The sequence below is a fragment of the Erpetoichthys calabaricus genome, chromosome 11 (genome assembly GCF_900747795.2).
Source record: "Erpetoichthys calabaricus chromosome 11, fErpCal1.3, whole genome shotgun sequence".
NCBI classification, from domain to species: domain Eukaryota; kingdom Metazoa; phylum Chordata; class Cladistia; order Polypteriformes; family Polypteridae; genus Erpetoichthys; species Erpetoichthys calabaricus.
The window spans coordinates 12,623,670-12,649,636 of record NC_041404.2 but is presented as its reverse complement, the minus strand read 5'-3'; the positions used below and the strand labels follow the sequence as shown (position 1 = coordinate 12,649,636).

Sequence of the window (25,967 nt, the reverse complement as noted above, 5' to 3'; positions counted from 1 at the left end):
TCATTTAGATTGTTTAATCATTTAACAAAAAAAAAAAAAAATCATTCCACAATCTTTACAAATAAAGCACAGAAATTATAGACCAATTTGGTCTACCCACTGTCAGCCAAGTAAGAAACTAAGGCTTTTAACTAAAATTTCAGTCCGTGATGGATGCACAACTCATCAACACAGGTCACATCATACTAGGCTCCTCTCGTCATGAACAGTTGCTACCCCAACTTCTACAAAGTAAATCTGTGGTGACACGTCACACACGTTAAAGATTCTCTTAAACACACAAAGTACTCGTGCAGAGGAGCACTCCAGTCCTTTCAGAGGGCGGCCCAGCCCAATCGCCCCAGTCTCAGTAGTTGTGGGAAATCCCTAACAGCAGTGCTGGCTGGACTCTATTCTTGGCACTCTTGGTGTATTTCAGGTTTTAGCAAATAAAAACCAATATAAACCCATTCCTGTTTAATGAAAAAAACACACTTTTTGAAAAGTCAGTAATACAAAAATGTTCACACCTGCCCAACTTCTGAGAAATTTTAAGGCCTTTGGCTCAAGTTTATTTTTTGTTTAATTCCTTCAACCCCAAAGCTGTAAAAAAATCAAGTAGAAACCTCGATGTAGCAGCAAACAATTACAGCTAAAATTACTGTGCATTAAAAGATAGCATTCAGCCATTACAACCCTTATAGCATAGCTTCTAAAAATCCTTCATTTTTCACCTGAGAACATCATTTAGATCCCAGTGCCTAGTGGTATCACAGGTGCACATCTCTTCACTTACTCTAGAGGTGCCTGCATTTACAGAAATTTCAGCACACAGCTCCTTTGGTCAAAGTGCACTGCTGCAGATGTTCTTCTTAAACTGCAACCAATGCGATTACTCATTTAACACCGCGCAGTCCTCTTGGAAGATTGGTTTCCCTCCAATTCATTGTAACTTACATAGCCGCACACGTCAGTACAACCTGAAAGGAAAGAAAATGCTATTTAGTTCTAAGGAAAATGCAACACATTACCTAAAAATTTAAAATATTAATTATCCTTGTAAGGAGTGTGTGGTAGAGTACAGTAGAGTGTTAATCATTTTGACCCAGGACATGTAGAATGGCCTGCATGGCTAACAAAGGTTGCCAGATGCAAAGATACCGTCAAGGAACACACACTACACTTAAACATATGGGTAACTTTAGTGAAATAAAAACTAGGCGTGGAAACTCATGGCCTACTACAGGTCTGTATACCATAAACGTGAATGAGGTCTCTGAAGAGGAACAAAAAGGGGGGATATTGATGGGTTGGTGGGAATGCAAACTCAGCAGCACTGTGCCACATTATCCCAAGATTTTCCCCCTGCTGTGCAAGAAACAGGCAAAAGTATAGAGGTGTCTCTAGTCATAAACAGTGAAGGGCTGCACCGGCACTAAAAGACCTTCTACCCAACATGTGGCCACATCATCCTGGGGAATGAAAGACAAAGGTCAGATCAAGTTGCACATTTATGCAAGAGGTTAACAAAAAGGCTAGAACTCCTTCACCTAACTGATGGGAGATGGCACATACAGTAGTCTCCGATTTGGACAGGGGCAATGATGCTCCTTGGGAAAAAAAAAAATGCCTTGGTGATCTCACCCTTTTTGGGCTTTAGATGGTTCTTTAATGCCAAAAATGAAGAGAATTATCTATAATTTGGATAGATTGTAATTGTATTTTCCAACAGCAATGATGTTGATCAAAAAAAGTAGAATATAAAAAAAATGTTCCAGCACCGCAAGCAGACTTTTAGGCCACTCTCTAAAATTCAGCCACATAGTTTATTATTTAGAGTGAATGAAATATAAACTAAGAAGCACCAATTCCCAATAATGTTATATCAGCAACACATAATCATTAACAACTTGTTTACGCTACAACACAGGTCCATTCCCAGCAGGCTATTGAAAACAAATTCAGATAAAAAGAGCCATTGTGTTTATTTATCAAAAGACAAGCCTCCAATTAAAACGGAGTCCAGTGAAGGATATAAAATTTTTTTTTTTAAAAAATCAACACCCAAGGGAAAAAGATTCATCATCCTGTCCGACAATTATTTTCTTGAAGTTGTGTTTCTTTTATTCCAAACTGAAATTTGAAACAAGTGTTGCTTTTTGCAACACAACTGAAATGTGCTGAAGTTAAACTCTGCATGTGTGTGTGTGTGTGTGTGTGTGTGATATTTCATTATACTGATGAGAAATTTGCATTGAAAAGCAGGTGCTTGCAGTGCTGCTTTCTTTGAATGTGTACGTCTTTAATTGCAAGGGCTGAGTCCGGATCAGACACCAGAGCTTTGGCAGAAACACACAACAGTGTGTTACCATCTAAATATTTCTTTAGCTTGCTAATATTAAGGCTTAACATTAATACAGTTAATGTGTTTACATACCCATATAACAAAACTATTAACTTGGATTGATATTCACTTCTTAAATCATCCATTACTACTATTTAAGATTTTTTTTTCTCTTTATTTTACATACACGTACATTTTTTTTTCTTTAAACAGGACATTTTTCTAAATTTTACATTTTAAATTTTTGAGTGGCGAGTGGTATATGGCTATATTTTTAGAAATGACATTTGTTACAGCATACTTATATTTGTGTTGTCTATTTCGCTGTATCTATTATAAAATATATATATATTAAACACTCCATTTCTCAACTGAAGCACTGTTGAACAAATTCACATTAACAAATTTTAAATTGGTTCCCTGCAAAATGAGGGTTCTGTTATACAGTATGTCTAAAGAATACAGTATATGCAGTTGGTAAGTACAAATTAGAGCATAATGCTGTTAATTAAAAATAATATTCCCAATATAATATCAAAGGTAACAATTGAATCCCTCTCCTTTGTGCATTTTATTTAAGAAATGTATTATTTTTGCATTCATTTGGACTTGTTATTTTGAGCACACAGGAACCCTATCCCTGCCCGTCTGAATACACTTTTCAGGTTCCTTTCAAAACTTGAAACCGACATAAAGCCACACAAATCTACAGAACAGAGAAATCAAACACAGGAATCTGTATTTGTGGAGCAGCCATGCTAACCAACACATCATCACACTGCACATTATTTTTTTTTATTTTTTTAAATAAAACTCCAGAATGTCCTACCTCAGGGTGTGCTGGGAGCAGTTGCTATGGGTTCTTGTTTCTCAGGATCCAAGTGTGCAGTTGGCACCGTTTCCTGCTTGTTCTCTGCAGTCAAATATTCATGAATTGCATTTTCTATGTGGGGCCTAAAAATGTGATTTAACTTGGGGTCCACTACTTGAGCAATGATGCGGTCTACTCCAGCTTCCAGCATTCCTGACCTGCTCAGAATGCAGACACAGAAAATATTAAAGATCAACACTTGAAAATTTCAAGGAGGAGGACAAGATACAAGTTTGCTAAGAACTCCAGACCTGTCTGCAGACAAACAAGTAAGCTCACCTACACATATCTTACACACACACACAAAATTTACAGAAAATAAGTTTACAGTGTGTATTGCCAGGGTTAGGGAGCAATCAGGAAAGCACAATGCAGGAGAAGTCACAGAATGTATCCAGAAGACAAAACTACTGTGGCAATATATACAGTATTTATAAATAAATGAAACAAAAGTAAAAACTGAAAAGTTGTAAGTGCATATATATATATTCATCCTTTTTGCTGTGAAGCTCCTAAATAAGATCTTGGTCTAACCAATTACCTCCAGAATTCACATAATTAGTTGACTAGGATCCACCTGTGTGCAATCAAAGTGTCACATGATGCCTGTGTAAATCGACCTGTTCTGAAAGGCTCATAAACTCTGCAGAACCACTAAGCAAGTAACATGAAGACCAAGATGCACTCCAAACATGTCAGAGACAAAGTTGTTAAGAAGTTCAGGTCAGGGATGGGTTTTAAAAAAAAATCCCAAACTTTGAATATCCTATGGAGCACCATTAAATCCATTATAACAAAATGAAAGTATACAGTGGTGTGAAAAACTATTTGCCCCCTTCCTGATTTCTTATTCTTTTGCATGTTTGTCACACAAAATGTTTCTGATCATCAAACACATTTAACCATTAGTCAAATATAGCACAAGTAAACACAAAATGCAGTTTTTCAATGATGGTGTTTATTATTTAGGGAGAAAAAAAATCCAAACCTACATGGCCCTGTGTGAAAAAGTAATTGCCCCCTTGTTAAAAAATAACCTAACTGTGGTGTATGACACCTGAGTTCAATTTCCGTAGCCACCCCCAGGCCTGATTACTGCCACACCTGTTTCAATCAAGAAATCACTTAAATAGGAGCTGCCTGACACAGAGAAGTAGACCAAAAGCATCTCAAAAGCTAGACATCATGCCAAGATCCAAAGAAATTCAGGAACAAATGAGAACAGAAGTAATTGAGATCTATCAGTCTGGTAAAGGTTATAAAGCCATTTCTAAAGCTTTGGGACTCCAGCGAACCACAGTGAGAGCCATTATCCACAAATGGCAAAAACATGGAACAGTGGTGAACCTTCCCAGGAGTGGCCGGCCGACCAAAATTACCCCAAGAGCGCAGAGACGACTCATCCGAGAGGTCACAAAAGACCCCAGGACAACGTCTAAAGAACTGCAGGCCTCACTTGTCTCAATTAAGGTCAGTGTTCACGACTCCACCATAAGAAAGAGACTGGGCAAAAACGGCCTGCATGGCAGATTTCCAAGACACAAACCACTGTTAAGCAAAAAGAACACTAGGGCTCGTCTCAATTTTGCTAAGAAACATCTCAATGATTGCCAAGACTTTTGGGAAAATACCTTGTGGACTGATGAGTCAAAAGTTGAACTTTTTGGAAGGCAAATGTCCCGTTACATCTGGCGTAAAAGGAACACAGCATTTCAGAAAAAGAACATCATACCAAAAGTAAAATATGGTGGTGGTAGTGTGATGGTCTGGGGTTGTTTTGCTGCTTCAGGACCTGGAAGGCTTGCTGTGATAGATGGAACCATGAATTCTACTGTCTACCAAAAAATCCTGAAGGAGAATGTCCGGCCATCTGTTCGTCAACTCAAGCTGAAGCGATCTTGGGTGCTGCAACAGGACAATGACCCAAAACACACCAGCAAATCCACCTCTGAATGGCTGAAGAAAAACAAAATGAAGACTTTGGAGTGGCCTAGTCAAAGTCCTGACCTGAATCCAATTGAGATGCTATGGCATGACCTTAAAAAGGCGGTTCATGCTAGAAAACCCTCAAATAAAGCTGAATTACAACAATTTTGCAAAGATGAGTGGGCCAAAATTCCTCCAGAGCGCTGTAAAAGACTCATTGCAAGTTATCGCAAACGCTTGATTGCAGTTATTGCTGCTAAGGGTGGCCCAACCAGTTATTAGGTTCAGGGGGCAATTACTTTTTCACACAGGGCCATGTAGGTTTGGATTTTTTTTTCTCCCTAAATAATAAAAACCACCATTTACAAACTGCATTTTGTGTTTACTTGTGTTATATTTGACTAATGGTTAAATGTGTTTGATGATCAGAAACATTTTGTGTGACAAACATGCAAAAGAATAAGAAATCAGGAAGGGGGCAAATAGTTTTTCACACCACTGTATGCAACCACTACAAACCTGATATTAATCACAGACACAACAAAGACACCAAAATAACAGTGAAGGAGCTATAAAGATATCCACAGCAGAGAGGAGTATCTGTTCATAGGACCACTGTATACTTCCTGGTTCTCTGGTCAGATGTGACTAAAACTGAACTTTTTGGCCATCATGGGAATTGCCATGTATGGTGCAAACCCAACACTTCACTGTAGGAACAGTGTTCTCGGGGTAATGGTAAGTATGGTGACGGCAGCATCATGCCATGAGGATGTTTTGGCAGGGACAGGAAAACGGTTTCCTGAAAGCTGATCCTCCGGCTAGGATGTTGGATATCTCTGGGTCCACGGTTCTTGAGGCTGATCCTCCAATTAGCTGTGAACCACCCGATCTCACTGAGATTGCACAGGTGGTGAACCAGCTGAGGGGGGGGGGGGGAGGCTGCAAGGATCTGTGGTATCCAGGGTGAACTTCTCCAGGCTGGTGGCAAGTCTGTCCTCCTGGCATTGCAAGTAATCTTTGCTTCCATTTGGGAGACTGGCATCATCCCAACTGACTGGAAATTGGGACTTGTCGTCCCTATCTGGAAAGAGAAGGGTGATCGCCTGGATTGCAGCAATTACAGGGGGATAACGTTGCTCTCGGTGCCAGGTAAGGTCCTTGCTAGGGTCATCCTCAATAGGATCTGTGATCACTTGCTCACCTACCAGTGACCGGAACAGTCTGGTTTTACGCCTAAGAAGTCTACCATCGACCGCATCCTGGCACTGAGGGTTCTCATGGAGCGCAAACGCGAATATCAGCAGTTTCTTTGCAGCCTTTGTCGATTTTTGCAAAGCGTTTGACTCAGTTCATCGAGCTGCCCTGTGGGACATCCTGAGGATTCGCGGGATCCCCTCGAGGTTGCTGGATATCATGGCCAGCCTGTACACTGGTACTGTGAGTGCTGTGCAGTGTGGAGGCAGGACCTCTGCGTTTTTCCCAGTTGATTCTGGGGTTCATCAGGGGTGTGTTCTTGCTCCAACTCTGTTCAGTGCTTGTATGAACTGGGTGTTGGGCAAGGTTGTGGGGTCCAGCGGCTGTGGGGCATCTGTTGGTGAAGAAAGGTTCACGGATCTTGACTTTGCTGACAATGCAGTGATCTTCGCGGAGTCAATGATCCGGGCGCTCAAGAGACTGAGCGAGGAGTCTGAGTGTCTGGGCTTGCGAGTGTCCTGGATAAAAACCAAGATCCAGGCCTTTAATGACGTCTTGGGCACAGCCATCAGCAGTGTGTCTGTTTGTGGAGAGAATGTCAACCTTGTCAAGAGGTTTACTTACCTGGGCAGTGACATTCATGTCTCTGGTGACTCTTCTTATGAAGTCAGCAGACGGATTGGGAGAGCATGGGGGGTCACGAGGTCACTGGAAAAGGGTGTGAGGTGTCCCAAAATCTTTGCAAAAGGATGAAGGTCCAAGTCTTTAGAGTCCTGGTGCTTCCTGTCTTGCTATATGGTTGCAAGACATGGACGCTATCCAGTGACCTGAGACGAAGACTGGACTCCTTTGGTACTTTGCTCATGGAGTCCCGAATGAGGCACATTACCTGCATTGTGAGGGAGCCTCAGTTATGGTACTACGGCCATGTGGCACGTTTCCCCCCCCCCGAGGGTGATCCAGCTCGTAGGATCCTCATTGTTGGGGACCCGAATGGCTGGACCAGACCAAGGGGTTGCCCACGTAACACCTGGCTGTGAAAGATAGAGGGTAATTTCCGGAGGGTGGGACTGGACCGCGTGACTGCCCGGGGGGGTTGCAAACCGAGATCCGAGTTGATTTGTTATGTAGTGGGTGCAGCAACGCACTGTACCAGTGCGTGCTCTCCAACTTGACAGTAAGATATTTTGCTCCTTCAAAATGCACCAAAAACCCATTTTAATTCCAGGTGGTAATGCAACAAACACAGGACATACAGTGCCCTGAGAAAATACTCATCCCCCTCAGTGTATGTGACAGAGGATGATTTGACAACTGGTTAGTATTATGGGTACGTTGGGGTGTAGTAAAACCTTCTAACAGTATACAGCACACTTAGTACATAGGGACTGGTTGACTGTTCAATAGCAAGTACAAAGAGGACTAGTTGGAGATTATCAACTCTGCCAACCAACCTCTGAAGGGCACATAGTTCAGGTATGAACATAAGGACTATGCTGCCCTTTTAAAGGTACAGTAGACCCCCACGAAGTTGCGGTTCAGAGTTCACGGATATTTCCTTAGAACCTAACTAATAATTGTTAGCAGAAACCGCAAATATCCTCCGCAATTATGGCTTTTTAGTGGCAATACTGTACCGTAGAGAGAACAGGAAGGAACTGTAGAGGAAAACTCGGCTTGGGATGGTGAAAGAAGCCAACAGAATTTGAAACTGCAACTCCCAGCAGTCCCTGCAGTGGCTCTGATTGGTCTTCTGCTGAGGGTGCTGGGGCTGTTGGGGTCAATGGATGTCCGCGCGGCTTTTAAAAAGGGGGCCGGTGACCAAAAGCAAAAGGCATTTTATAATTTATGTTTCAAGTTCCTGTCTTCTGTTGGGTTACCTGTACTTATTCGTTTTGTTCTGCATCATTTTGTGGTTGGCGTCTGGATTGTCTGCCATCTGCCTGTGTACATAAGGACTGTAAGTGGATTCATGGCCATCCTGCAAAGAAAGAAGCGCTCCTGAACCCGTCACCACCATTATTTTCAGGAATTAGTGGTAGGACTATCTTTACATTCCCATTCAACGTGCGGATCTCTGGACCATCTATTTTCATCTGTTGCCGTTTTTCATGAATTACGGTGTGTGTTTTGTTTGTGCTTTGTTATAAGGGACACAGTGGCGGTATTGTTTTCATTGCATTCTTTATTTGCTGTTTGATTACCGGTTTGCTTTGTTTTTGTCTCCGTTTGTGAGTGCGTGTGGGTAGGGCCAAGGATGGGTGCGTCCCTGGAATCTTCACCATAAAAATAAATAAATCGGCGGCTTAGACAGTGTGAATCTTAGCAGCACTGGACCGCTACAGCGTTATTAATTTCTCCTTGCTGCCGATTGACTGATGCATCTCCAGCTGAGTGTTCTTGTGTTTTCCGTTTTGTTCCTCTTAACCCTTAAACTGCCACAACCGGCTATAGTCGTTTCCCAGTGCCATTTGCGAGCACGCAGGAGCTGATCAGTCAGTGCCGTACATTTGTTAAGCAGCCAGCTCATGACCACTGCCAGGCCCTTGTGAGCAGGGGGGCTGAACACACCCCTAGAAGACACGGACGCTCCTCAAAAAAACCCTCTTAAAAATGCTGATAGACTACCTTCACATTGCTCCCTTACTTGCTGGGCTTACTTGTGGCTGCTCTGTCTTGTGAAATGCTTCTCGCACGACACTACGCATACTTAAAAGCCTGAACAGTACCTGTCCTTTTTGGCTGATTGTTTCTCTCTCCTCCCCCAGACATCCTCTGCTCCTGTTGTGCTCCCTTATGACGTTTGTCTATTCTTTAATCGAGAACTGCATACTGAGCTCGTTTTACTTCTGAAAGAGACTTGTTTGTTTGAAGTGTTTGAATAAAGTTCCTGTCATTACAATCTCCTGTATTTCTGTGCAATTCTGTGACCCCCTGCAGCCTCACTGTCTATGGGATTACGCCGCTGCACTAGACGAGCCTACAAGCATCAGCGCTTACCTCTGTATTTGAGTGCAGCCAGTTCAAGAGCAGTTGGCTTGGTGACTTACTGAATTTCATCAATGGCGTCAGTTGCACCTTGTACATATTGTTCCAGTAGTTTTTTTTTTTTTTGTTTTTTTTTAAAAATAGTTTTTACAGTTCATTAGCAGTGTGTAAAAATGATCAGTGTTGCAGTAATTGTGATGCTCTTTGCATGGGGGGAAAAAAAAGTGTTCCATTTAAATTTCACGTTTTCTTTGTGAATTGTGACGTTTACTTAAAGTGCGGCAAAAAAAGTATTTGGCGTCCAGGGATGCATTACCCCCAAGTATGTGGCAGTTTAAGGGTTAAAGCCCCAAGATGCCACCGAAACGTCCTGCACCTTCTAAGGCTTCTGGCAATGAAAACATGCTTGCATGAATTACACTACATACAGAGGTAACATTGGTATTTTACATTCTAGCACTGCGGGTGACGTATCAGTACAGTACTGTACAGTATACGGGCTTACCTTTACATTCTTATTTTTAGGTAATGTATTAAGCCGAGTTTGAAATTAAATTAAAGTGTTTTGGGGGCATATTTAGGGTTTAAACTATAAAAATAGGCTTTTTTTTTTTTATATATAACCACATCCAAAATTTGCAGTTTTTCACAATTCGCGGGTGCTCTAGGAACGCAACGCCTGCGAATTTTGGGGGTGTACTGTAATAGGCCATTAAAAAGAGTTCCTTGGAGACTCACTTAGGACAAATTGAAGGCTCAAGTGATGCTATGGGGCGCTGCACCATGTGTTAATCCCTGTGCATCAGTCTAAAAAAGTGAGCAGGCAAATCTTTTATGTCAAGTTGCACACATACTGGGTTTTTTTGAGCAGTTTTCCTTCACTGAAGTGATGCTGCAAACACCGTTCCAGGGGGGTATTTTCCGTACGTCGCTTAAATCATTGGAGATCAGATGCCTCATCTTGGATGAGTTAATGCCAGTGAAACTCATCCGGGATAAGTCGGTTTTTCAAACGCATCCGTGTAGTAGATTAGTTTAGCTGGATCTAATCATCCGAGATGAATGCGCGCGCCCGCGTTGAGTGAAAAGCCCATATATGTATATTGAGTCTAGAAAACATGATCAGCAAGTCTTTGATAGGCTGCAACAAAATGACGAAAGAACGGGTGCATTTTTTTTTTTCACTCAAGTGGAGCAAAAGAAAATTCAAAGGACATGAAGAATGTCAAGATTTAATATGCACAAAGGGTAACACTGCAAAAGCAGCCCAAACCAGAAAAGAAGGCTGGCAAAAAGTGGCTGACAAATTAAACACTAAGTAGTGTGCATTGTACTTACTGAATGCAGCGTTTCATTTCATATGTGTCAGATTAATTAGATAGAGATACTTTATTAATCCCAAGGGGAAATTCACATATATTAAATATGCATGTGGTGGCATGGTGGCGCAGTGGTAGCGCTGCTGCCTCGCAGTTAGGAGACCCGGGTTCGCTTCCCGGGTCCTCCCTGCGTGGAGTTTGCATGTTCTCCCCGTGTCTGCGTGGGTTTCCTCCGGGTGCTCTGGTTTCCTCCCACAGTCCAAAGACATGCAGGTTAGGTGGATTGACGATTCTAAATTGGCCTTAGTGTGTGCTTGGTGTGTGGGTGTGTTTGTGTGTGTCCTGCGGTGGGTTGGCACCCTGCCCAGGATTGTTTCCTGCCTTGTGCCCTGTGTTGGCTGGGATTGGCTCCAGCAGACCCCCATGACCCTGTGTTCGGATTCAGCAGGTTAGAAGATGGATGGATGGATGTAAATTCATATTTAATATGTCATAATTCCAGATCAAACGTGAGCACAAGGAGAACATGGGAACAAGTTAAAGTGAAGTACAAGAATATACTTCAAACTGGTAAATATTGGTATATAACTATTTAAAGAATTGTTGACAAAGAATCATATATAATATAAAAAAATTAATTCTAAAGCTAATAAGAAGGCAGACAAGCAAAAAACAGGTGAAGGTCCACGCTGTCCAGACCTAACCCCTGCAGAAGAGTTGTCTCTCCAGCAAAATGCCCATCGCCCTGTTTCTGAGGGCATTCCAGGGGGAAGCTCCTCCTCAGAACCAGTGGCAGGATGCAGTGGTCACTTCATTGTCATCGATGTGTGCCATAGGTATGTTCCATATAGTCCTCTTTTTTTGTTGGGTCGGTTGCAGGGAATGTCATATCCCTTGAACCTGTGTCTGACCAATGTGATATTGACGAAGGTCAAATATTTGATGAAGACACTGTCTGATTATTCGGATCTGTGTACAATTCAGTGCCCCAATCACATTTGGAAATCCTGGGTAATGAGAATGTTAGGCTGATTGAGATTCTTCATGGAACTGTGGGTGTTTTAGCTTGTGTATTACCTACCTGCAATGGCAAGAAACTCCTCTAATTTCTGCACATGCAGGTGTCCAGGAAACACTATGAAAACCCGAAGGAAATATTTCAGAGCCAAACAGACTTTACGAATTGCCTGGCAAACTGCACTTTTAGTTAGGATTTTCCACATCGCCTACAGTATATAAAAAAAGTGCCGCTTGCAAAAAACCTCAAAGCAATGCATACTGTCTGTGTGGTTGTGAGAGCCCGACTTTGCCTTCGAATATAAGGTCCTAATAAATTTTTGAGGTACAATATTCCCCCTCGGCTAAAGCAGTATCTTTCGAAAAGAATTTCCTCCAGGAGCAATAAAGGATCTTGCCAATCGCACAAAACCCTCTCTATAAGAAATTCTCTTCTTATAAATTTGCATACTGGTATCAATTGGTCGCTCATTCATGTACGGCGAAGTCATGACTGAATGAATTCCATGCAGAGACACTGATTAAGTGTGTGAGCTAATCCTTATTTACGTAGAACAAACCTGCTCCGAGCAGGTTTGAGGATTTGGATGTGTTGCTATGACAACACATCCAGCAAGAGTTTCGAAAAACCGACAGATCCAGGATCAGGCCAAATCATCAACAATTACATCCGGCTAAACAAGTAATCCACGTACGAAAAATACCCCCCAGGTCCGAGTCTCTTCATCCACTGATGCCCACGACACCCCTGCGATCTGCCCCACCCTTTGGGTGCACATTTTTCCCACCAGCCATGCTTCACATGGTTCTCCTAGGGTCAGTGGCAATTCAGTATGCCACACTTTTTTCCAGCTCCATGACCCCAAAGCTATTATCTATGTAGTATTTCACATATTGATTTAGCTTTGCCAGCAACATCTGTGTACTAAGGCCAATGGAACTTAGACAAAAAAAGTGGTGGACAAGCTGCTGAAGTAGCAGTCTTTCTCAGTGGTTTCTCACTCTCCAGCAACTCCTCTGAAGTTCTAAATAATTCCATTACAGTATAGGGCTTTGTGGCACTCTACACTTTGTCAAGTTGGACAGAAGTCCTTATTTTCGTCCCGCTCCTGTCACCAATAACACACCATTGCCAAGTGCCAGGACAGAACCTCTTACTTTTTCCTGAACACATTGACGCCCAACAGGTGAATGGTGAATTTGACAATATTGTAAAACTCTGTTATTTTAATATACAGTAGTAATGAAATATTAATGAGCAAAACTCACAATTAAAGTTTATTTTCATTAATATTTAAAAAAAAAAAAAACTTGTGGTTAGCACACGGAAAAGAAATTTCTCCCAACTTATACTTGGCAGTCAACATGTTAAAAAGGACTGTTTATCATTGCAGGCTTGCTGGTTTTATAGGCATGCCTGCCGGTAGCGTTGGAAAACGAGCTCTTACAAAGGGGTCACTCACCCTGGGCTGATGCATCTTGTCAGCGCTGCTACAATATTACAAAATTAAAAATTATATATATATTATTTATTTACACACACATCCATGACTGGTGGAATGCATTTATTATCTTTATATGTATATACATACAGACAAAAAGCCAAGACCTACACATGCAGGACAAATACTTTAGCTGGTTACAAAATTTTATATGGCTTCAAATCTAAACATTACACTACTATCACCATCGCAAAGCATGCAATTGCTGCTGTGATCACCACTGAAAATTGTTTTTTTTAGATTAGTTTGCAATTATAAATTTCAAATGAACAGAGTATTTCTGTAGAAAACTTGGCCCGTTTTTTTGGTCATGTTTATTCTGCAGCTTACCAGTACCACCCATCCCCTTTACCAGAATTTGTTTCAGGAAAATGGAGAAGCACTTGTATCCTTAGCACGCCGTGGTATATCCACAAGGGATGTAGTACTTTTATCTGAACTAATGGAGTAAACACATGGCATTGTATATCCAAGGAAGAATCCTTAATTGTTTTATATATCTAAGCAAAGAAGTACTAGTAAAAGAAATTTAAACTACACATTTCAACATTAGGCATCACTGGGTTATTTTCTAGTTTTACATTTTGCAGAGAGAAGGAAAAGTCTTTTAAAAATTTTATTTTAAAATAATCTTATGACAGACCAAGAATATTGACTTTTTTTTTTTTATTATTTATTTATTAAGAGTCTTGACATAATAGAAAAAAAAATGACCGAAGATCTATTGATTCCTGCACATCATATTGGAGGAAAATACTGCTAGCAAATGTGATGGTGGCTAAGTTAGTTAAGGGAGTCATTCCACTTTTGCTAATCTATCATCCTCCAGGACACAACATTTATTCATATCTAATCTTTATGAACAGCTCTATTATTTATGGACTACTTGACATATTGATTTAGGACTCCCTGTTTTGTCCTTTTGTTGTAACAGACAGTCATGGACTAACCCAAACACATGAATTTTGCTTTCAGTATGGTCATACAGTGGTGTGAAAAACTATTTGCCCCCTTCCTGATTTCTTATTCTTTTGCATGTTTGTCACACAAAATGTTTCTGATCATCAAACACATTTAACCATTAGTCAAATATAACAAAGTAAACACAAAATGCAGTTTGTAAATGGTGGTTTTTATTATTTAGGGAGAAAAAAAAAAATCCAAACCTACATGGTCCTGTGTGAAAAAGTAATTGCCCCCTGAACCTAATAACTGGTTGGGCCACCCTTAGCAGCAATAACTGCAATCAAGCGTTTGCGATAACTTGCAATGAGTCTATTACAGCGCTCTGGAGGAATTTTGGCCCACTCATCTTTGCAAAATTGTTGTAATTCAGCTTTATTTGAGGGTTTTCTAGCATGAACCGCCTTTTTAAGGTCATGCCATAGCATCTCAATTGGATTCAGGTCAGGACTTTGATTAGGCCACTCCAAAGTCTTCATTTTGTTTTTCTTCAGCCATTCAGAGGTGGATTTGCTGGTGTGTTTTGGGTCATTGTCCTGTTGCAGCACCCAAGATCGCTTCAGCTTGAGTTGACGAACAGATGGCCGGACATTCTCCTTCAGGATTTTTTGGTAGACAGTAGAATTCATGGTTCCATCTATCACAGCAAGCCTTCCAGGTCCTGAAGCAGCAAAACAACCCCAGACCATCACACTACCACCACCATATTTTACTGTTGGTATGATGTTCTTTTTCTGAAATGCTGTGTTCCTTTTACGCCAGATGTAACAGGTCATTTGCCTTCCAAAAAGTTCAACTTTTGTCTCATCAGTCCACAAGGTATTTTCCCAAAAGTCTTGGCAATCATTGAGATGTTTCTTAGCAAAATTGAGACGAGCCCTAATGTTCTTTTTGCTTAACAGTGGTTTGCGTCTTGGAAATCTGCCATGCAGGCCGTTTTTGCCCAGTCTCTTTCTTATGGTGGAGTCGTGAACACTGACCTTAATTGAGGCAAGTGAGGCCTGCAGTTCTTTAGACGTTGTCCTGGGGTCTTTTGTGACCTCTCGGATGAGTTGTCTCTGCGCTCTTGGGGTAATTTTGGTCGGCTGGCCACTCCTGGGAAGGTTCACCACTGTTCCATGTTTTTGCCATTTGTGGATAATGGCTCTCACTGTGGTTCGCTGGAGTCCCAAAGCTTTAGAAATGGCTTTATAACCTTTACCAGACTGATAGATCTCAATTACTGCTGTTCTCATTTGTTCCTGAATTTCTTTGGATCTTGGCATGATGTCTAGCTTTTGAGGTGCTTTTGGTCTACCTCTGTGTCAGGCAGCTCCTATTTAAGTGATTTCTTGATTGAAACAGGTGTGGCAGTAATCAGGCCTGGGGGTGGCTACGGAAATTGAACTCAGGTGTGATACACCACAGTTAGGTTATTTTTTAACAAGGGGGCAATTACTTTTTCACACAGGGCCATGTAGGTTTGGATTTTTTTTTCTCCCTAAATAATAAAAACCACCATTTACAAACTGCATTTTGTGTTTACTTGTGTTATATTTGACTAATGGTTAAATGTGTTTGATGATCAGAAACATTTTGTGTGACAAACATGCAAAAGAATAAGAAATCACGAAGGGGGCAAATAGTTTTTCACACCACTGTATATTCAATCTGGTCTTTTCTTTCACAAAACCTCAGACATGTAATATAGAGAGCCGGCCATCATTAATAACAATGTGACAATTTTACAGAAGATTTTCGAATTTTCAAATTTATTAACTATTTTGATGTGGTGATGTCTGTTCTTTTAGCTGTAGTACCATAGCAGAGTTTGAAAGCTTAGTTGGCTGCTATGGTAGGAGTTGTATTAGTAAGTACTGCAATGGTTGTTGTGCTGAATGCAGTTCACTTCACATGTGTGTTTTAGTGCATCAAATGAAGGCAGCAGGATAGCAATACAAAAACAAACAAACACAAACATTATTTAGTCTCAAGGGTTGCCATGAATACAGTTCAAGGCCAGTTTCCTACCAGCTAAAAAAATTAACTGATAATGCCTTCAACTGCAGTTTTCCCTAAGAAACAACATTTTAGATCATAAAAAGTTTTCTAAGTTCACACATCAAGCCTTAAAGCAACTACTGTATGTTTTTCTAAATTTGCTTTCCTCTTTAAATCAGATTAAATACTATCACATTCAGTTTTGCAAGGGTTTCAGTCTGGTGGATTCCCTTAGCTATGATCAGGCTCTGACTGGGTTAAATATAAATTAGATTAGATCAACTTTATCTCATGGGGAAATTCAGATGCATACAGCAGCAGAGAAAAAAACAAGGATACAGACTCACAGGACAAATAAAGCCAATCAACCAATAAATAAGTAAAAATAAATGTTAAATTTAATTTTGAAATATCTGCAAAATATATTGGAGTACATCGGGATGAAGCACTGAATTGCCTGATAGCAGTGGGAAGACCCCTAGAGGCACTTTGTAACACGTACAGTAGTGGAATGAGCCAGTGGCTAAAAGTGTTCCAAGAGAGTGCCTCCTGGAGGATATTTTTCATGATTGTATCCGAACTTGCCACCGTCCTCTTTTCCATAACAGCTTCCAGTGTGTCCAGGGTTTACCCTGTGATGAAGCAGGCTTTCCTGCTAAGATTGTTCAGGTATTGTGCTTCTTTTGAGCTCAAATTGCTTCCCCAGGAAAATGCAGTGTAGAACACACTGGCTATCATGAACATTTCCAGTAGCTTACTGCATACATGAATCCAGTAGCTTACTACATACATGAAAAGAACAGATTTCCTTAGGAAGTAAAGTAAATGCTGCCTTAAAAAACGTACACAACTTCTACACCTGACCTTTTCAATCCTCCCTAATATATGGATAGTACTAATGCCATCACTTATGCTGTAATGGATATCTTCATTGGTTTTCCTGGATTTAAGGAGAGCTAGCCAATCTTATGCAGTCTTGAAGTCAGTCTTTATCTATCCATCTATATCATTTCTATCCCATGATTCTGGTATGAACACATTTAACTAACTTTTGCGTCTACCTGAAAGATCAGAGTAGCTAGTTTTCTTATAAATCCAGGCACATTTGTATCACAACTATGGCAACAATGCTTTTATAAACAGCACACATGTAATATCTTTCTTTGGAACAGTAAACACATTTTCAATGGCATAATATTGTGGTATTTTTTCTTTACTTACTATTTGACCTTGGCACAATATCTAATAAAAAAGCCATTATGAGTGGCTCTGCAGGAACTGCCCTTGAATGTTTTATGGTCTCCTTTTTCACATTAACAGAAAATAATCTATTTCCTTGACCATTATCACTTCATACTCCAAAGTGACAATGTCTTTAATTTCTCATGGTACAATACTAGCACCTTTACTTTTTACACTTTAATTGCTGCATTGTGCTGCAACAAATAAACACCTAGGCCTTAAATGTCATCTTTGCGATGACACATACGTCTTTTGTATTGTATATAGCATCTTCAATTTCATATTTAATGTAATTTGTTTTCTATTAAAAAGATTTTTTTTTAGTACTGAGAACATATCACTTGCATTATATATAAAATAGTATAGTTAAATTTCTGATTGTTCTAATGTTTGGGAATAACTATAGACTACTAAATTAACATCAGAGGCACATATCAAAAACAGGATTAAAATTGCTTTTCTACATTTACCCTGTACAGCTCGATTGCACCCTTAGATAAATCCGAATTCAACTGTAATTAAAGCAGTTTGGCAATAGGACCTTTAGGGTATCTGCCTCATGACTTTGTAATTCTCTCTCAAACCGTCTCAAAAATTCTGACTGACTTATCTTCTAAATGGTGCTTGAATGATCTTTATATTGAATGGGTGGTTTTAAAAAAAAAATGAGATCTGCTCCTGGCAGGTAATTTTTAACATCGAGACTGGATAAAGGCAGCTGCTTTATGGATTAGGTACAACACTATGAGCAGTGAATATAAGGATTTCACTCCAGAGTTTTTTCTTTTTTTTTTTATTTCTGTTACCAACCAAATTAAAAATTAGAAGAAGCTAATATGAAAGGGCTTTACAGATATGTTAGAGGTTATATTCCCGATCACAACATACATTGACTTTACAGCATTTCCTGTTCAAATAGTATCATTTAGCATAGGAAATAAGCACTTACTGAATGACACTTTGCCGCAGGCCAGTGCGCACCTGATTCTTGTTTATGTTAGGATTCCACTCTTGCTTGTCTAAGTGCGTAGAAACAAAGTTGTCAACCTTCTGCTTCAAGTTCTGGTAAGCTGGCTAAGAAACAAAAAAAAAAAAAAAAAAAAAAAAAAAAAATAGAAATAAAGGTCTCTTCTCTGCAAAGAACAAACTGCTTTAACTAACCTTGTTCTATTTAGAATTTGTATTAAAAAAAAAATCTTAAATCTTCCCACTACATACTCTTGGGAAAAAATGGGATGTAAATAACATACGGTGATTAAACTTTAATGCCCGATGGTGGCAGCACATGCACAACTTTTGAAGGATATCAACTCATACATGTGGTTTTTCAACAAAAGGATGGTTGTCAAGTCAAATAATTTAAAATGGCCTGGTGCATTAGCCTCAGACAGGAAATGCACAGACCTGATAGATGTTGTACTTTGTGCTTATACAGTAGATGTTAGATCATGTTTTGGACATCAACAATCTTTAGTGGTGCAGGAAAGATAGGAAAAAAGAAACATTTTATGCTTTTGCACTGGAAATGTAACAAAATGTAATACTACCAATATTTGCCTCTATATAAATACAATGTAAACTCTAAAGTTATGCAGTCTGTCTTATTAAAATACTTCAAGGCAAGTTGTACTTTTAAAAAACAGATGTAAAGCTTTCTTTAAAGCTTTGCTGTTTTTGTGAATGAAAACCCAGTGCCCAAAACATCAATAAAAATGGGCTATGTCTGTCTTGGCGAGTTTTTGCAGTTTAAAAAAAAAATGTAGTGTTCATACATGAACAAATTACTTGCACAATTGTTTCGTTGTGTAACAGAACCATAATTATGATGCACTTTGTATGGTGTACCCTTTAAAATACAGCTATATCAGTGCATGCTCCCAACCTCCTCCTCCTTCTATTAAAGAATATACCATTGGTATAATGAATTTTATACAGCATTAACAATTTAGTACCTAGGATTTCACACTTTTACAGTGTACAAATTTTAAAAACTGGCCCTCTCTTCAATATAACCTATTACCATGTATCTTATCAAAAGAATACATACAGTATACTGTACCTGTATACTTGTTCAGCTACTTTCCAATTTATTTTTCCTTACTCTAGATTTTTACTTTACACCAAATGTAATGTCTCAATATCAACATTATTTATATTTAATACTGCAGCAGCATGTAGATAATGCACTTTCAGACAGGATGCAGTCAGGGAGTTCTCTGGGTTAGACTACTTATATGTACAAGAGCATGGGCACGGATGTGCTGGAAGGCAGATAGATTGAGGAGAATCTGCACAGCTAGCGCCAGCTATGAAAGCCTGCAAGCGGAGACGTGGCGGAGGTGTGAAAGGAAGCACATCAGGCAACAACGGACCCAGGATTGTGAGTGTTGGACTATCTTTGATTGAGTTCCACACAAAAAAAAATTCTTTTGCACGTTGTCTTTTAAAGGTTCTTTTGAAAAAATGAACACAGTATTATGGTCCGTTTTTAAAATATAAAAACATTGCTATACCCGAGTACAGTACAACAAAACCACCATGAAGCCTTAACCATTCCCCCCTAAAGCTCCCCCTCCGGGGGGAGGTTTGGGTTCTTAACCTATTCATGCAGGTCACACAAATACCAGGGAAAAAGAAGTATTAAACGCGTCAACATTTTACTCAGAACACAGATTTCAAAATTGGCTATTTAACATGAAATTTTCAATGGATGTCTGTAACAACCCAAGTAATTCACACATACAAAAAAATATGTGCATAAATTGTGTAATAAAGTATAATGACACAGGGAAAAAGTATTGGACACATGAAGAAGAGGAGGAGCAAAAAGGCACGGAAAGCCAAGAAACCAGCTGAAATCCGTCAGTATTTAGAAAGCAATCCTGCCCCCTTATCAGTGCAAATTAATATCAGTTGGTTTAGTCCTAATTGATGGCCTATAAAAAGATTTCTTATTACCAAGATGTCACACAAGAAGCATCTCTTGATGGGTAAAAAGCAAAGAGTTCTCTCAAGACCTTTGCAATCTTATTGTTACAAAACATACTGATGGCATTGGTTACAGACGTATTTCTAAAGTTCTGAATGTTCCAGCGAGCACCATTGGCGCCATAATCCAGAAGGGAAAAGAACATCGTTTCACCATAAATCGGCCATGACCAGGTGCTCCTCGCAAGATTTCTGACAGAAGAGTCAAAAGAATAATCAGAAAAGTTGTCCAAGAGCCGAGGACCACTTACAGAGAGCTTCAGAAAGACCTGGAATTAGCAGGTACAGTTGTTTCAAAGAAAGCAATAAGTATTGAACTCAACTGCCATGGCCTCTATGCACACTCCCCGTGCAAGACTCCACTGCTGAAGAAAAAGCATGCTGAGGCTCATTTAAAGTCTGCTGCACAAAATTTGGACAAGCCAATGAATACTAGGAGAATACAGCCTGGTCAGATTAGACAAAAACAACTCTTTGGATGTCATTGCACACACCAGGTTTGGAGGAGAAATGGCACTGCACATCACCCCAAAAACACCATACTAACAGTGAAGTTTGGAGGTGGGAACATCATGGTGTGGGGCTGTTTTTCAGCATATGGTACTGGCAGACTTCATATAATTGAAGGAAGGACGAATGGAGAAATGTACTGGGACATTCTTGAAGAGAATCTGTTGCCATCTACCAGGATGCTGAAGATTAAACGAGGGTGGACATTTCAGCAAGACAATGACCCCAAACACGCAGCCAAGGAAACTCTCAACTGGTTTCATAGAAAGAAAATAAAGTTGCTAGAATGGCCCAGTCAATCACCCGACTTGAATCCAATTGAAAATCTATGGGAAAAAAGAACTGAAGATCAGAGTTCATAAAAGAGGCCCCCGGAACCTTCAAGATTTGAAAACAGTTTGTATGGAAGAATGGGCCAAAATCACACCTGAGCAATGCATGCGACTGTCTTCTCCATACAGGAGTCTTGAAGCTGTCATTACCCACAAAGGCTTTTCTACCAAGTATTAAATAAATTTCAGTAAGCGTGTTCAATACTTTTTCCCAGTGTCATTCCACTTTATCACACATAATTTATGGACTTATTTGTTTTGATTTCTTTGTATGTGTGGATCACTTGGGTTGTTATCGACATCTGGTGAAAATTTCATGTCAATAGCCCCATTAGAAATATTTACTGAGAAAAACTGATGCATTCAATACTTATTTTCCCCACTGTATCTGACTTTACTCAATGAAAGGAGCAACAGAGCAGGTCTTTGTAGTTGCTGGTTAAAGTAAGTACAGTAATCCCTCACTATATCGTGCTTCGCCTTTCGCGGATTTTATATGTAAGCATATTTAAATATATATCGCAGATTTTTCGCTGCTTCGCGGGTTTCTGCGGACAATGGGTCTTTTAATTTCTGGTACATGCTTCCTCAGTTGGTTTGCATAGTTGATTTCATACAAGGGACGCTATTGGCAGATGGCTGAGAAGCTACCCATCTTACTTTTCTCTCTCTCTTGCGCTGACTTTCTCTGTTCCTGACGTAGGGGGATTGAGCAGGGGGGCTGTTCGCACACCTAGACGATACGGACGCTCGTCTAAAAATACTGAAAGATTATCTTCACGTTGCTATCTTTTGTGCAGCTGCTTCCTGAAACGACATGCTGCACATTGCTTTGCATACTTAAAAGCTCGAAGGGCACGTATTGATTTGTGCTTGAAAAACAAACTCTGTCTCTCTCTTTCTCTGCTCCTGACGGAGGGGGTGTGAGCTGCCGCCTTCAACAGCTTTGTGCCGCGGTGCTTCACATACTTAAGCCAAACAGCCCTATTGATTTGTTTGCTTTTCTCTCACTTTCTGACATTCTCTGCTCCTGACGCACACTCCTTTGAAAAGGAAGGTATGTTTGCATTCTTTTAATTGTGAGACGGAACTGTCATCTCTGTCTTGTCATGGAGCACAGTTTAAACTTTTGAAAAAGAGACAAATGTTTGTTTGCAGTGTTTGAATAACGTTCCTGTCTCTCTACAACCTCCTGTGTTTCTGCGCAAATCTGTGACCCAAGCATGACAATATAAAAATAACCATATAAACACATGGTTTCTACTTCGCGGATTTTCTTATTTCGCGGGTGGCTCTGGAACGCAACCCCTGCGATGGAGGAGGGATTACTGTAAAAGTAACAAGAACAAAAACTAAAGGCTTTTAAAATGATCAGATTTCAAGGGCACGATTAACTGACAAAGAAGGGAAACAACACAGTACAGAAAAAAATCTATCAGGGCCAGTGTCATTGCTTTGCTACATGCAATGGGTTGGGGGGAAAAAAAAAAGTTACAAATAAATCTTCAGTTTTAAATATAAACTGCAAACACATTAAAATGTTTAGAATCTTAAGTTATTGCAAGTTTTCATAAGTATCTTACTTTTATAGGAAAGTTGGAACTGCAGTAAAGGTACGAAGTATGTTATTTCATTTATTATATGGTCATGATTGTCTCCTGTATATGGTATACGGACTTCTCTTCTGTATTTACATGCTTCCCCTTGGCCATATTATCCATAGCTATGGACTGGGTTATCATTTTTATGCAGATGATACTCAACTCTACTTCAATGTTAAAAGTGGAACTTCATCAGAGCTTTCTCAGCTCACAACCTGCCTTAGTGTGATTAAAACCTGGATGGAGCAGAACTTTTTAAATTTAAATTGCAACAAAACTGAACTCCTGCAAATTGGGACTAAAATGCAACTTAATAAAATGAGCTCCTTCCCAGTCTATCTTGGAGGTGATCTCATCAGACCTGCCTCTACTGTAAAGAATCTTGGTGTCATTTTTGATTCCTCCCTCTCTTATTCCGCCCACATAAATCACATTAAGAAACTTTCTTACTTTCACCTCCATAAGATATCCCGTGTTTGCTCCTTCCTCTCCTTCTCTAATGCGGAGAAGCGTGTCCATGCTTTTATCACGTCCCGCATTGATTATTGTAATTCCCTACTGGCAGGTGCCCCTTCTAATCTTATATCACAGCTCCAGCTTATTCAAAACTCAGCTGCAAGAGTCCTTACTCGAACCAGCAGCAGCGAGCACATCACACCCATCCTGCTCCATCTTCACTGGCTCCCTGTGTCTTACAGAATCTAATATAAAATCCTACTAATAACCTACAAAGCCTTAAACAACCTTGCGCCAAACTACATCAGTGACCTTCTCCATCACTGTGTGCCTGCCTGTCCACTAAGGTCCTCTGATTCTGGCAATCTTGTTATCCATCCATCCATTATCCAACCCGCTGAATCCGAACACAGGGTCACGGGGGTCTGCTGGAGCCAATCCCAGCCAACACAGGGCACAAGGCAGGGAACCAATCCCGGGCAGGGTGCCAACCCACCGCAGGACACACACAAACACACCCACACACCAAGCACACACTAGGGCCAATTTAGAATCACCAATCCACCTAACCTGCATGTCTTTGGACTGTGGGAGGAAACCGGAACGCCCAGAGGAAACCCACGCAGACACGGGGAGAACATGCAAACTCCACGCAGGGTGGACCCGGGAAGCGAACCCGGGTCTCCTAACTGCAAGGCAGCAGCACTACCACTGCGACACCGTGCCGCCCGGTCAATCTTGTTATATCCCACACTAATCTACACTCCATGGTGACAGCGCCCAGACTCTGGAATGACCTACCGAAATTAATGAGATCAGCTGACTCCATGAATTCTTTTAAAAAACAACTCAAAACTCATCTGTTCAGGAAGGCTTTTAGCTCTACTTAACTTTATTATCCTTCTCTCAATTTACTTCTCTGGCAAGATGCTCATGTAACCGGTATGTATGTGTGCTAGACCATCAATTGTTTTTTTTTTCTCTGAATTCACTATCGAACAAACCAGATAAATAAGATTTCAATGCTATATACCCTGCCATTCTCTTATATTCTGTAAGTGCCTTGAGCATGAGAAAGGCACTATGTAAATAAAATGTATTAGTATTATTACTTGCAAGAGGAAATGACCCACCTCCAATGCAAACCTAGTCTTAAATAGAAGATCGATGATTTTGAACATTACATACTGACACATAGGGCATGACTCTACAGAATATTTCAACTGGACTGCTGTTAGGCTGTTTTAAGAAGAGTTTGGCCTAGAATTCCAAGCGATATCTGGCGATCCTGCAGGTCTGTTGTTTTGGAATTGCTTCTCGAGACCCCTATGGGCTTTTGCTTGAGCGCGCTAGGGTTAAGTAATTAATTACCTGTATTTAGTGAAACAACAAATCCTCAAGTTGCATGGCTGAAATGCATACTCAGAGTAGTCTCGTTGGCTTGGTGCAATATTATGAACTGCATAACTTCTAAACTGTATAAACAAACCTGATCATTCTTTTAAAAGTACCAAAATTGCGAACTTTAAACCAGGTGTTTCACGTTACCTTGTTATTTATCAACTAAATTTTGTGAGGTGTACTCCTAATGACGAGAATGGAATTTTATAATTGTATCGCATCTTGAAGATAAACACTCTGAAAGCAAAACATGGCGGAACTGAAGTATTCAAGTGTAGTTCGGTTAAGCATTTTAGCAGTAAACGTACAAGGCTACGATTTTTCAGCAGGCAAATTGACACCGTCACTCCGGGGGCCCGAGCAAATAACCGAAAAAGACCGCGAATCTGTCGATAGCGTCTACTGCTGCAGTGCATTGTGGGAGATGAAAACCTATTTCTAGATAAAGTAGCGCGTGCATTGGCAAAGACAGCTTATTCGCATTCCAACGCATGTACAGGTACAAAAGTTTGCTTTTGGAATGACATGAAAGGATTTTGTAAAGGTGATAGATCTACTCCGCTTCGTAACCCGGAAGCAACAGAAATGCGGAAATACAACGGACAGCTGCTGAACCGGGCTTTCACTTCACTTATTTTCAATTACAACAAGACGTAGCTATGCGGATTATTTAAGTCGCGGCAACCGACACATCGTTAGTGAAGCGCACCGAAATCCGACATACCCATGTCTACAAGATTTAGTTGGAAACCTTCCTAACATGAGTAATCTGTTTTCGTGTATGTGAAAAAACAACATATTAGCAGTTCATTAGTTTAACAACATCACTGTGCCTCTCACAATAAATGCAGGCTATTCCAACAAACACTTCTAGAGAGGCGACTCCATAGACTCTTGTATCTTTCCACACGATCTCTGTCGAACAGGGGTGCTGGTAACACACAGTGGAAATTCCGAAAGGCCAGCTTCTTCTTCTTCCCTGTCGCTTTCTTACCGAGTGCACTTTTACATACAAAGGCCGCGGTGGCGGCCTCGAATTACCTTAGTGTCCACGTCGGCTAAGCAGTCCCTACGGAACTCGTCGAACAGGCCGCGACTCTTCAGATGATCCACAATCAGGCCTATGAGCTGCGGGTCGCCGGGTGGCAAATTCGCTGCGCAGCTACTGCTTCCATTGTTTTCAGCCATCACTTTCCAACAGGAAGCTTCTACTCGACCGCTTCAGGTATGCGACAGGTGTATTAATAAGGAGCTGTCCGTTGTGACAAAGCCGAGAATAATACATTAATGAAGCCTACTTCCCGCTGCAGCACGGGATTTGTAGTTTTCTAGTTTCCTGCTTCTCGCATGG

At 40.5% G+C, this 25,967-nt stretch overlaps 1 protein-coding gene across 2 annotated transcripts; it reads right to left on the bottom strand.

Moving 5' to 3' along the window:
• On the bottom strand, positions 1-25,967 carry bod1 (biorientation of chromosomes in cell division 1). Of its 2 annotated transcripts, XM_028812689.2 has the most exons (4): positions 25,658-25,955; positions 18,278-18,402; positions 3,153-3,352; positions 1-959 (listed from the first exon to the last, which is right to left on the bottom strand). In XM_028812689.2, the coding sequence occupies exons 1-3, from the start codon at positions 25,802-25,804 to the stop codon at positions 3,154-3,156; spliced, it is 471 nt and encodes a 156-aa protein (XP_028668522.1). In that variant the 5' UTR covers positions 25,805-25,955; the 3' UTR covers positions 1-959; position 3,153. The 2 variants fall into 2 exon arrangements, with proteins under 2 accessions (XP_028668522.1, XP_028668523.1); XM_028812690.2 differs by lacking the exons at positions 1-959; positions 3,153-3,352 and adding an exon at positions 12,950-13,132 and having other exon boundaries at positions 25,658-25,967.

Bases quoted from the DNA above. Each gene is read 5' to 3' on its own strand.
- bod1 (XM_028812689.2), bottom strand. From the start codon at position 25,804: ATGGCTGAAAACAATGGAAGCAGTAGCTGCGCAGCGAATTTGCCACCC. The intron at 18,403-25,657 runs GTAATTCGAGGC...TTTGTTTCTTAG, and splicing joins TAGCCGACGTGGACACTAAG to CCAGCTTACCAGAACTTGAA. The intron at 3,353-18,277 runs GTAAGTGCTTAT...CATTCTGAGCAG, and splicing joins CTGCGGCAAAGTGTCATTCA to GTCAGGAATGCTGGAAGCTG.